Raw genomic sequence first — 12,106 nt, forward strand, 5'->3', positions numbered from 1 at the left:
TTCATCCTAGCACACATATTTATCAGCCTATATGTATGTGCAGTGAGTAGGAGTGTCTCGTATTTATGCCTAATTCCAGTTCAATGGTCTGTTATTTGCCTGCTTTGTCTCTATACGAAGGAAGCGGAATAGTTGTGTCTTACCTTTTGCTATAGATGCTATAGAAATCAGAGGCCTTCTCGTTGGAGCTAGGGGCATGGTACCAAAAATGACTGCTCAGATTTTGAAAGATTTTGGCCTTGACAGTACATTCTACAAGATATAAATCTAAAGGCTATTAAAGGTTCTGTAGCAATTTTTAGACATTATTTGTATAGCAAGATATGTTTTATTTCATTGGTTTTTAAATTTTTCTTATAGATTTCTCCATGATGCTTTATTGTTTTGTAATTGTTAATTTGTTCTTGCTCAGCATTTAAGTCAGGTTAACTTATTCATTGTACTACTTTTCTTTTTTTTTTTACACCTTTTATTCATTATTCTTTGACTTCATGGCAACTTCACTTTGTAGAAGAAAAAGAGTAAAATAAAATAATAATTACTCTAATCTGGTCATGTAACATAATTATGGTAAGGTAACTTTAACTTCAAACTGTATGGTAAATATAGAAAGACCAAATACATAATAATGTCATTATTATTGTTATCGTCTTATGAGTGTATGTAGGCCTATTTCAGCTTTAAGAAACTAATGTCACCCATTAGAGATGGTTTTCCTTTTATTTTTAATAAAGACTGCATGATAAGAAAACTTGCATTGACATTGAGAATTCTTCATTGCACTTCAAACAATCACTGCGTTTGTCATTGCCATTATGAAGAAACACAAAACCAGGACGTGAATGACACATCAATTCAATCGACAACAGAAAATGTATGAATTTCTAAGAAACTTACAAGGTGTGATCATTAAATTCCGAGACTGTGTCTGCTGTGGGTGAACGGATCACATGATTGACACACGCGTGCATCAGTGATGCTAGACGACCTTGAAGAGATGTGACACAAAGTTTCAAAGCACTATCTTCATTGAGACCTGTGTTACACAAGGTTTTGTTAGCACGTGCATCTATGCATTTGCGAAATCACTATGGACTCGAAACTGGAGCAGAGAGCCAACATCAAATTCTGCGTGAAACTTGGGAAATCAGCAACCAAAACCCATGGAATGTTGAAGTAAGTCTGTGGAAATGAAGCAGTGAGTCGGACGAGATGTTTTGAGTGGCATTCAGAAATTGCAGAACATTGTTGGAGGATGATGAGAGACCAGTTAGACCACACACGTGCAACACTGCCGAAAATGTCGAAAAAATTCGACAAATTGTGCATGATGATCGACGCATCACCTTCAGAGAAATTGCTGACATTATCAACATGACATTTGGAGAACAATCGTAGGAAACGACCACAACTCTGGGCAAAGAACAGGACGTCAGACGTGCATATTTAAAGAGAGGAATGTCACAAAGCTCTAGCAACACGCCAAATTTCCAACTGTAACAAGATGGTCATTGTTCCTTATCCCCCGTATTCACCAGATTTGGCCCCCTGCGACTTCTTTTTATTTCTGATGATGAAATTGAAGCTAAAGGATCGCCATTTTGGCATGGTGGAGGAGATCCAACGCTAATTGCAGAAAGTGCTTGACAGGCTTCAAGAACGTGACTTCCAGCGGGTATTCAAAAAATGGTAGATGCGCTGGAATCAGGGTATGGCTGCCCAAAGGGACTACTTTGAATAGGGTGGCAACCAAATTTGAATCAGGTAATTTTATTTCTATTTATAGGACAGTCTCAGAATTTAATGATCACACTTCGTATAATGTATTTAATATGGATAGTAAATATAATTTATTTGCTATAGATACTATATCAGTATCACTTATTTACTTAATATGGACAGGGTTAGAAACTTCAATAATATGCTTTATCTTATTGTTCATCTTCTTATTTGGCATGGGGATTATATTATTACTAGGGAGTGGGTTTTTATGTGCTAAAAATTTAAATATATTTATTTTTTATGTGCTAAAAAGTACAAAAATATTTGCTAAAATAAAAAAAAAATATTTTTTTAAATCTGACAAAATACCTTACTTAGCTTGAAAAAAAAATGTTACTAGGTACTCACCAATCACACTTGAGTATCAGTTGCTAGTAGTTGTCCCAGAATTGCAGTGAACAACGGTCATTTCCAAATTCTCCATCACAAATGCATGCCGATTATCTCTGAACAATGACTTATACTGTGAAAATGATGTTTCCACATCACAGGACGTCAGACGTGCATATTTAAAGAGAGGAATGTCACAAACACATACACCGTCAATTTCACCTACAGGCACACCCTCCAATACTTGAGCTACTTTACACATTTTTTTATATCAACTGTTTTGCCGTGAATGCACACGTGAAGCAGCGGCAATGTGCTTGTTTTCAGACAAATGTTGGGTTACCTGAGAGCTCTGATCCGCACTTACTGATTTACCACATGGTTGGTAAAATAACACTTTTCCGTCGGTAGTAAAAATGTTTTTAAATTCATCTACATATTGCTGTAGACGCGATCTTAAACTCGATTTGATTTTAGGCATCTTAAGAGGCTAATATACACACGTCTTAACGTAAAAAAATGTGTCTAGCTACTGACTGACAATGTCGGAGAAAAGCTTCCTAGCGACACCACCACGTCTACACTACGCAGCTTATGTTTATGGTCCGATAACGGGGAATCACAACAAGATGTATTTCCTTACTTCATAGGCATGAGCGAGAGGCGAGAGATTTGTTTAAATTAATTAATGTTTATACCCGAGCTCTTATCCGTTGTGTTTCACAAACAAAGCGCGGAATGAAATCATCTTCAGCAACAATAAACATTCCTAATTATGTGTTGCAAAATCTCTCCTCCTTGTTCATGTTAATTTATTCTCTAATAATAACACTGATATGCTGCCTAGCAGTTCTCAGAACTTGAGGCGATACTATTACGAAAATGGATCACGGATACACCACACAGCGCTTAGAAACACGAAGCAACCAAGAATTCTTAAAAAGCTAACGTATTTCTGAGTGATATAATTGATTTAGTTTTAAAATATTTAAAAGTTCTTGTAAAAAAATTATTTAAGTAAAAAAACTCCAAGATTTATGTGTTTATAATAGATTTCCTGAAAATATGTATTTACATAAATTTTTTGTGAAAATATGTGTTTTTATGTGAAATAAAATTCGGGATTTAAACTTGAAACTTGACATTCGGAATTTTTAACTTTGTTAATTGTAGATAAATACAATATAATATTTGTTACTCAGTCAAATGACAAATCAATGTAAAATAATGACTTATATTATATGGTCATTAAGTTTTAAACACGTAAATTACATATTGCAAACATTTTCGCCTATTCAGGCATCTTCAGGCGTAATTATACAATATCTCAATATCAAACTGTATAGTCATTACATTGGTGGTAGATAAACTGTTTAAAATTAATGATGTACAACATCTCATAATTAAAATGTAATGTTACAGGTCATAAAATTAAAATAATATTAAAATTAGAAACAACGTAGTGTTATAATTTCATAATATTCTGTGAAACTCTTGTTCAGTAGAGCCCAATGATTGATGGGTTATATCTGAAATATATAAATATGAAATAGAGGTGGCAATTATCAAATTTAAAAGTACAATTGGAATGGATAATAAAAGTACTCACGTCGTTTGAACGTGGCAACTGTATAGTTCACTCTACTGAACAAAAGTTTCACAGAATATTATGAAATTATAACACTACGTTGTTTCTAATTTTAATATTATTTTAATTTTATGACCTGTAACATTACATTTTAATTATGAGATGTTGTACATCATTAATTTTAAACAGTTTATCTACCACCAATGTAATGACTATACAGTTTGATATTGAGATATTGTATAATTATGCCTGAAGATGCCTAAATAGGCAAAAACGTTTGCAATATGTAATTTATGTGTTTAAAACTTAATGACCATATAATATAAGTCATTATTTTACATTGATTTGTCATTTGACTGAGTAACAAATATTATATTGTATTTATCTGTATTAATTGACAATCTGAACAACTTTCATCATGCTTTCTAAGTTTGTTAATTGTGTTTTATCACATGCAAGAAAAATATTTAACATAGGAATCCTCTCCTTAATTATTACCATTTATTTTGTCGACAGACCATTCAAGTCTGTGTATCACCACCACAGTACCACTCATACTTCTCGGAACTGCGAACAGAAGAAGAAAGTTTGTTTGTTTCTGAATGACGTGAAATTCACCGCAATTTACATTTTTTATATTGTACTTTATCTTCAGAATTGCATTTACTGACTTATTTGATAGTCTTTTCCTTTCTTCTGACCATTGAGCATTCATCAAAGAAAATACTCTTTCAATGTTGTCATTATGTTCAGTACAGAGAAATAAACTTCTACAATTTTCAGCAGTTCTGAGTACTATAAAGCTGGATGAATCCGATATACTTACTTACTTACAAATGGCTTTTAAGGAATCCACAGGTTCATTGCCACCCTCACATACGCCCGCCTTCAGTCCCTATCCTGTGCAAGATTAATCCACTCTCTATCATCATAGCCTACCTTCCTCAAATCCATGAATCCGATATAGTATTATGAAACCAGTCACTTACTTGTTTTTGAACAAAGAATGGTGCACAGATGTTGCTGGTAATTTGAAACCATTGTTGAGACTCATGTTTCTAAGAAAGATAATTTGTCAGCAACAATTGATATTTAAAACACGCGCAAATCACTGTTCAGTAGCAAGAAGGATTGTGAAGTAGGCTACATTTTTTTTTTGTTGGAAAATTCTTGTAGAAAACTTGCACTTGTACCTTCAATACATATTTTGTTCATAACATTAGTAACACAATATTTAATTTCATAGGAGACCCTTAAGGGTTAGTGTAAAGCAATAGAGATAAAATTATTTTCGTTTTTGTTTTATGCCCTTTTTAATGTAGTGTTGTTGTTTTGGAGGGTGATGATCACATGCGTATATAAGGAAGAAGCTGGTAATTCATATTTGGATTAATCTTGTTACTAAGTTATGCTCCTTAACTTAATTTTCATTGTGTTGTAAGTTGAATTCAACAATGCGGGTATATGCAAAGAAGTTAGGACCAACAAGAAAGTGCAATTACAACTCTGTGTACCTTTGTAATGTGGTGAAGCCTTTAAAATTAGTATCTGAATTGCAATGTGGCAAGTATACAACTTTGAGCTCTAGTCCTAACATGAGTTATCTGGATGCATCTTCACACAGCCATCGAACATTTTTTTGACTACAGAGTTTATGTATGAATTTACTTTTCTGATAGGCTCTCTGAGTAAGTGTGTCATAAATTTCAGCATTTTTTTTTAGGAATAATTTATATGTCGATTACTTTCACGTGTTAATATTGAATTAAGTTTATAAATACCTAGTCGACTAATTTCAGCTTGGGAGCCATCGTTATAGAAGTTCAATATTAATGCGTGAAAGTAATCACCATACATAACATTCCTAAGTGATGTAGTGTTCAAAGTTGTGTAATCAAGATATATATATATATTTTTTTCCTATAAATGGAAGTTGCATAACAGTTATTTTACAAACTGAAGTATTGATAGAGTAAACCTTATTTGTTTTACAGATCCCCACCAGGTGGCACAAGTACAGCAGGCGATATTCATTCATCACCACAGCACAGTATCGATACTGATCACACAAGTCTTCATGAACGCTCTTACATCCAATGTAAGTGCAATTTTTTTTATCATGTCACTTGTTCTGAGACAATACCTGCTAAATATGAATCATCTAGTAGACCGTGTCTATAATGATTTCTAGCATTGTCTTATTTAAACTTACTGTCACTATCTGTAGTCTGCATTTACTAAATTTACCTGTTCTAAAATAATTTCATGAGACATGCATTCGACAGATGTGAGATGATACTTTTCTTCTTGAAATATATTTCTGAAAAAGCTCGTAAAAGATTTTCCCTTCTGAAAAGACTAGCAGGAAAGAAATGGGGATGCTCTAGAAATACTTTGAACACTACATACAAACTGTTAATACAGCCAGTGCTGATGTACTGTGGAGAAATTTTAATTACTTCACCTTTCATAAACGAAATAGAACGTGTTCAAAATCAAGCTCTCAGGCTCATTACTGGTGGAATCAAAACAACTCCAATAGGTTCTATGAGATTCCTCACTAATATTAACAGCATCAAAATGACAATAGAAGAAAAAGCACTGATCCAATATGAAAAACTTATGAGATTATCAGGAAACAATTGGTATTCATACAGTCCTCTCTGTAGATTAAAAACTCAAAAAAGTTTCATATCCATGTTTCAAGAATTAAAACAGAAAGTCAACATCCCGAATTTAAAAGAAAACTTACAAATTAAACCAAACCCTTTAACTCTATTAAATATTGAGTATAATCTAAATTTAACAGAAGGAATACTGAAATCAGAAGTAAACACTGAAATAATGAAACAATTGTCTTTAGAGACAATTAATATTAGGTACCCTCCACATAACTGGCTTCATTTATACACCGACGGATCCTTGATCTCCAGAGAACAAGGTGGCTGTGCAGGTGTTACGTGCTGTCTCTTCTCACTTTATAAATCTCTTGGGTATGGAACAACAAGTGCTAGACACAAGTACGAACAATTATAGTCACTGCCCTTAAAAATGCCGATTACAACATCTTTGAAGAAGTACATGGTCTCTCCATCACTGTCAGTATATGGTTCATAGATATAATAGCTTTCAAGGAATCTACAAGATCTGGATTCATAATTGATCCCACTGTGCATTTCGAAATGAATGAGAAACAGCCAGCAGAAGTGGATAAGGAAAAAATGAATATCTACAATCTCAACATTCCCTATTACCTCCAAAACTATCAGCTAAAAGAGGTTGAAGTAATCAGACTTCTGGTTGGAGCAAGAGGTACCGCTACTCTGTTCATGAAAGATGTGTTTAAGAGGCTTGGAATACCTACATCTATTATTCCGATTGTAACCTTAGTTGCATTGAAAGCCTCAATTGCTCTACTGAAACATCACCTATATTCGAAATGAAACAAAGTTCATTAGCACTCTTTACTTTTTCATAATACTTACCTCTCTCTCTAAAACTAGGTATATTTCTACTAATCTAAAAATTTATTTGCAGTTCTATACTTACAGGAGTTTCATTTGTCAAAACAAAATAAATTGTTCATTGAACTTGTATGTATTTATATGGTTAAGTAATCTTTGTCTCTTGTGACAGCTCACGAACGGTGAGAAGATTTCTAAATTTCATCTCTTCTTGTAACCATGAACTTTTCATTTCCCTATAATTAAGTAATGACTGTAACTTACTTAAATCACTGTACAGTTTTTGTCTAGCATTGTACCTCTTACATGGTTTTGCATACTAAAGTTATTATTCATCTCTTTGATTTTTTGCCATGTCCAGTTTAGTCCTAATTCGTTCATATTCTAATTCTTTTAGCCAGTTGAATTTCATTTTCATAGAGCACAAAAATTGAATTCAAGTTTTTCTCAATATTGTCTCTCTCCTCCGTAATATATCTCAGATATTTACTACAGTAAATGATAGTGTAGGTGGAATTTGAAGAGAGGCCTTCAGAATTTCTAGCACAATCTTCTGAATTTCATAAAAGGAAATTTTAAAAGATTTAAGGATATTACATGTGAATTTTGGTAAACATCCCCTCACTCCAAATTAGTAAGCCTGAAACACCCCAGTTGTAAAGCAGAATACCATATTTTTCACTGAGGTATGGAAGGCAAGGTGCATATTTAGCTTGCTCGTCATCATTTACCTGCAGTACCTGATTTGTGTCTCTCTCAAGACGTATCGTAGGGTCTGAGACCACCACTTTCTGAGTTCTTCTGTTGATGGAAATTATATCCACCTTCTATGAGAATCGTCTTCAGACACACAATGAATCTCCTCATGTACTTTCCAACCTCTGTGACTGTTGTTACGCAGTAGCTCCCACTTCTTACAGAACCCCAGTATGTGGCCAAATGTTTGAGTCTCACTGCAGCCAGGATGGCGATAATAGGTAGTATTGAAGGTTCTGCCAGGGACAGATCTCACTGCGAGGCATTGCAGGACATCTTGATGGCATTGAATGTATTCTGAGGACGAAAGACACTTTTTAGAGGCGATCCAGAGTTGGCTTTGGGGCAATCTTCATACGTATGTGGGAGCTGGCACCATGATTGAAATGATTGTTTTCTGAGAACTTCCTTGAGATGTTTTCTGGTAGTTTGAGGAATGACGCTGTTTGGAGCAATCTTCAAGCTCGTGAGAGATGTTTTCTTCTCCTCTTCTAGATTTCTCATATGATGTAGATGTGCATCATTCATCTGTGCCAGTGATCTACAAATGTTATAGTATTGAATACTAGTGCATACAGCATGGCATTTGGAATGCCATCTGAAAGAGACATTATTTTATTATTTTCTTGATTACACTTCTGATAATTTTATCAATATTTTCAAAAAATTTTCATGAAATTGGCAGTGCATTGCAAAGGATAAACAAGACTTGGCCATATATATTCGTTAATTATTTTCATTTTTTGGTCTGATTTTAACAATATCCAATGGACGAGATTATTAAGGTCATGTAACAAATTAATTGTAATTTCCTTTTTATCTAACTTTATTTCGTCATTGAACTCAACACCCAGATATTTGATGCTTTCTGATTTGCACTTCAAACTTTGAATAATAGATCCATGTAATGCTGTAAGTTCTCCTCGCAATAATTTTCCTTTTTTAATTATAATACATTTACTTTTGTTGGTGTTCATTTCAAGACCAATTTCTGCTAGCTTACTCTCTGCCAGATTGATAAGCCAATTGCTGATCTCTCATCCCTTTTGATTACAGCCAAATCATTTGCAAATGCAAATGCAAGGCAGGTCAGTTAATAGTATGACCGTAATGTTTATTGATGTCATAATCTGTCTGAATCAGGAAGAGGAAAAGGAATTGGTTGGGTCACTGATTGAGAAGAAACTCCCTATTGAAGGATGCACTGGAAGGAAGTGTGAATGGGAGAAGAGTTTGGGACAGAAGAAGATATCAGATGATAGACGACATTAAGATATATGGATCATGTTATGAGGAGACAAAGAGAAAGGCAGAAAATAGGAAAGATTGGAGGAAGCTGGGTTTGCAGTGAAAGACCTGCCCTTGGGCAGAACACTGAATGAATGAATGAATCTGTCTGATTTTCTAGTACATGAACTAATGCCGAATTGAATAACATAGGGGACAATGGAGAACCTTTACTCTGATTTGTTTCTACTTGTAATTTGTTATTTATTAACAAGGGCTCAATTATGCAGTATGCATTTTTTGGAATATTTGATTCCTTAAGAGCCCAATCAAATCAAAAGCTTTCTTGTTAAAATAACCCCATGCTATCATCCATACCCATTTCATACCTAGTCACTATGTTTGAGAAATTCCTAAATATTTTTTACAAAATTCTGATCTTATTCTATAAATATGTAATAATTGAGTAAGTCTTTGTATATTGAAGGGTGTCCCAACAAGAATGCCGGATTTAATAAAGTGAATAAATGCAACAAAACACAGATAACAGAATAAATAACAGCGTCGCCACAGTCTACTATATACAGTCACAAAGCTTGAGTTTTGAGGGTGCTAGAAACAATAAACTGTGACGGTACTATTTTGCATTGCCTGTAATGAGGCGATATTAGCGATCCTAGTGGTGAACAACTATCTAATGTTTGCATATTTACTACGTATTGAGCTTTGCGACTGTATATACTAGACTGTGGCGTCGCCAAACAAACAACAAGACAATAGCACAATGTCTTGTTAATGTTGGGTTGGCAGCAATGCTATCTGCTCTGTTATCTCTTTTTGTTGCATTTATTCACATTATTAAATCCGGTGTTCTTGTTGGGACACTGTATAAAATATCTTCGATTTAGGCCTTGATACATATAACAGATTGATCAGATTAGGACATTCAAGGCAACCACTTTTATCAATTTCACTATGCTGCCATCTAGCGACTGGAAAAGAAGTCATGTTATAACCCATATGGAATTGCATGGAACAACTGTACTTCCATGTAGTGGTCATTACCAAAGCATGCCTTTTCGATGTTGGAGGCTCTGGTAGTTCTTATTTTATGTTGCCATTTCATAACAGGGAATGGTCAATCTGATATAAATATGTGATCAGGGATTTAGGTATAGCTCTGTAAATTCCTAAATACATACATTTTTCACACAATCTATTTGAGCATTATTTATATTTTTCAATATTCTACTGTTTTTGCAAATTAGTACATACATTAATTTTCTTCGTGTTTATTTTTAACAAAACTCTGCAATCTTATTGATAGAATCCTGGAGGCTGACAATCATAAATGATCCAATCTCACCATCATCTGCAAAAAGTAATCCCGAAATTGCTTAATTTAATATGGATGGGCAATTATTGTCTCTTAATATTACTCAGTATATCATTAATATAAATATCAAATAAACAAGGTCTCAGGTTACACCTGTGCCTTAACCCTCTCATATGCTTAATCTGCCTGGAAAAATTATCAGCTGTTGATTTGTATTCAAGTATTTGTCGGTTATAGACTTTAAGATAAAAATATTATTGCTATTTTTTTTCATCTCTGTGAATCTGCTTTAGGATTCTGTAATGAGTCCATACTTTGATAACCGATTAATCAGTTCCTTAGTCTTCTAGATAATAGGCCAGGATAAATTTTTCCCAGGCAAGTTAAATAAAGAGATTCCTATTAGGGTCATATCTGTTACCTTTTCCTTTATAAATAGGTAATCATATGACTAAACTCCACTTTTAATACAATAGAATCCCTTTTATCTGAAATAATGGGGTAAAGGTGATTTCAGATAAACAATTTTTCAGATAAATCATAAATTCCTGATATCCCACTTATCTGTGGAGGGAAAAAATTATAATTAAAAAATCTCTCTGTTGTTATTCAGGTACTCTAAAAATGTATTAATTACACCTTACAATAGCAAGATCTGCTTAAAGTGATCTGGATATTTTATATATTATTATAATGTACCGAAGTACATATGATATTTCCATGCAGATATTCTGCGTCATCATACGATGAAAGAGTAATGGAACGGAGAAAAATTCTCTCCGGCGCTGGGATTTGAACCCTGGTTTTCAGCTCTACGTGCTGACGCTTTATCCACTAAGCCACACCGGATTCTACCCCGGCATCGGAAGAATCGTCTCAGTTTTAAGTTCTAACTCTTGGGTTCCCTCTGGTGGCCACCCTCTGCACTACGTCATAGATATCTATGAACCTAGGACCGAAGTCCACACATGTGCTGAGGTGCACTCGTAATGAGTGACTAGGTGGCCGGGATCCGACGGATTAAGCGCCGTCTTAAATCACGAAGTGATTTACGCATATCATATATATTATTTTAATGAACCGAAGCACATATGATATTTCCATGCAGATATTCTACGTCATCATACGATGAAAGAGTAATGGAACGGAGAAAAATTCTCTCCAGCGCCGGGATTTGAACCCGGGTTTTCAGCTCTACGTGCTGATGCTTTATCCACTAAGCCACACCGGATTCTACCCCAGCTTCGGAAGAATCCTCTCAGTTTTAAGTTCCAACTCTTGGGTTCCCTCTGGTGGCCGCCCTCTGCACTACGTCATAGATATCTATGAACCTAGGACCGAAGTCCACACATGTGCTGAGGTGCACTCGTAATGAGTGACTAGTTGGCTGGGATCCGACGGAATAAGCGCCATCTTAAATCACGAAGTGATTTACGCATATCATATATATTATTATAATGTACCGAAGTACATATGATATTTCCATGCAGATATTCTGCATCATCATACGATGAAAGAGTAATGGAATGGAGAAAATTCTCTCCGGCGCCGGGATTTGAACCCGGGTTTCTACCCTGGCGTCGGAAGAATCCTCTCAGTTTTAAGTTCCAACTCTTGGGTTCC

At 34.6% G+C, this 12,106-nt stretch overlaps 1 protein-coding gene across 6 annotated transcripts in view; it reads left to right on the plus strand.

Annotated features, from left to right (window-relative positions):
• Vps15 (vacuolar protein sorting 15) overlaps positions 1–12,106 on the plus strand; it is a 158,757-nt gene that overhangs the window by 60,012 nt on the left and 86,639 nt on the right. For all 6 annotated transcript variants that reach the window (XM_069833973.1, XM_069833972.1, XM_069833974.1 and 3 more), the window contains one exon: positions 5,695–5,798. In XM_069833973.1, coding sequence (XP_069690074.1) covers positions 5,695–5,798 — 104 coding nt within the window. The remainder of the gene's footprint in view (positions 1–5,694; positions 5,799–12,106) is intronic.

Source organism: Periplaneta americana, chromosome 8 (genome assembly GCF_040183065.1).
Source record: "Periplaneta americana isolate PAMFEO1 chromosome 8, P.americana_PAMFEO1_priV1, whole genome shotgun sequence".
In the NCBI taxonomy this organism is placed as follows: domain Eukaryota; kingdom Metazoa; phylum Arthropoda; class Insecta; order Blattodea; family Blattidae; genus Periplaneta; species Periplaneta americana.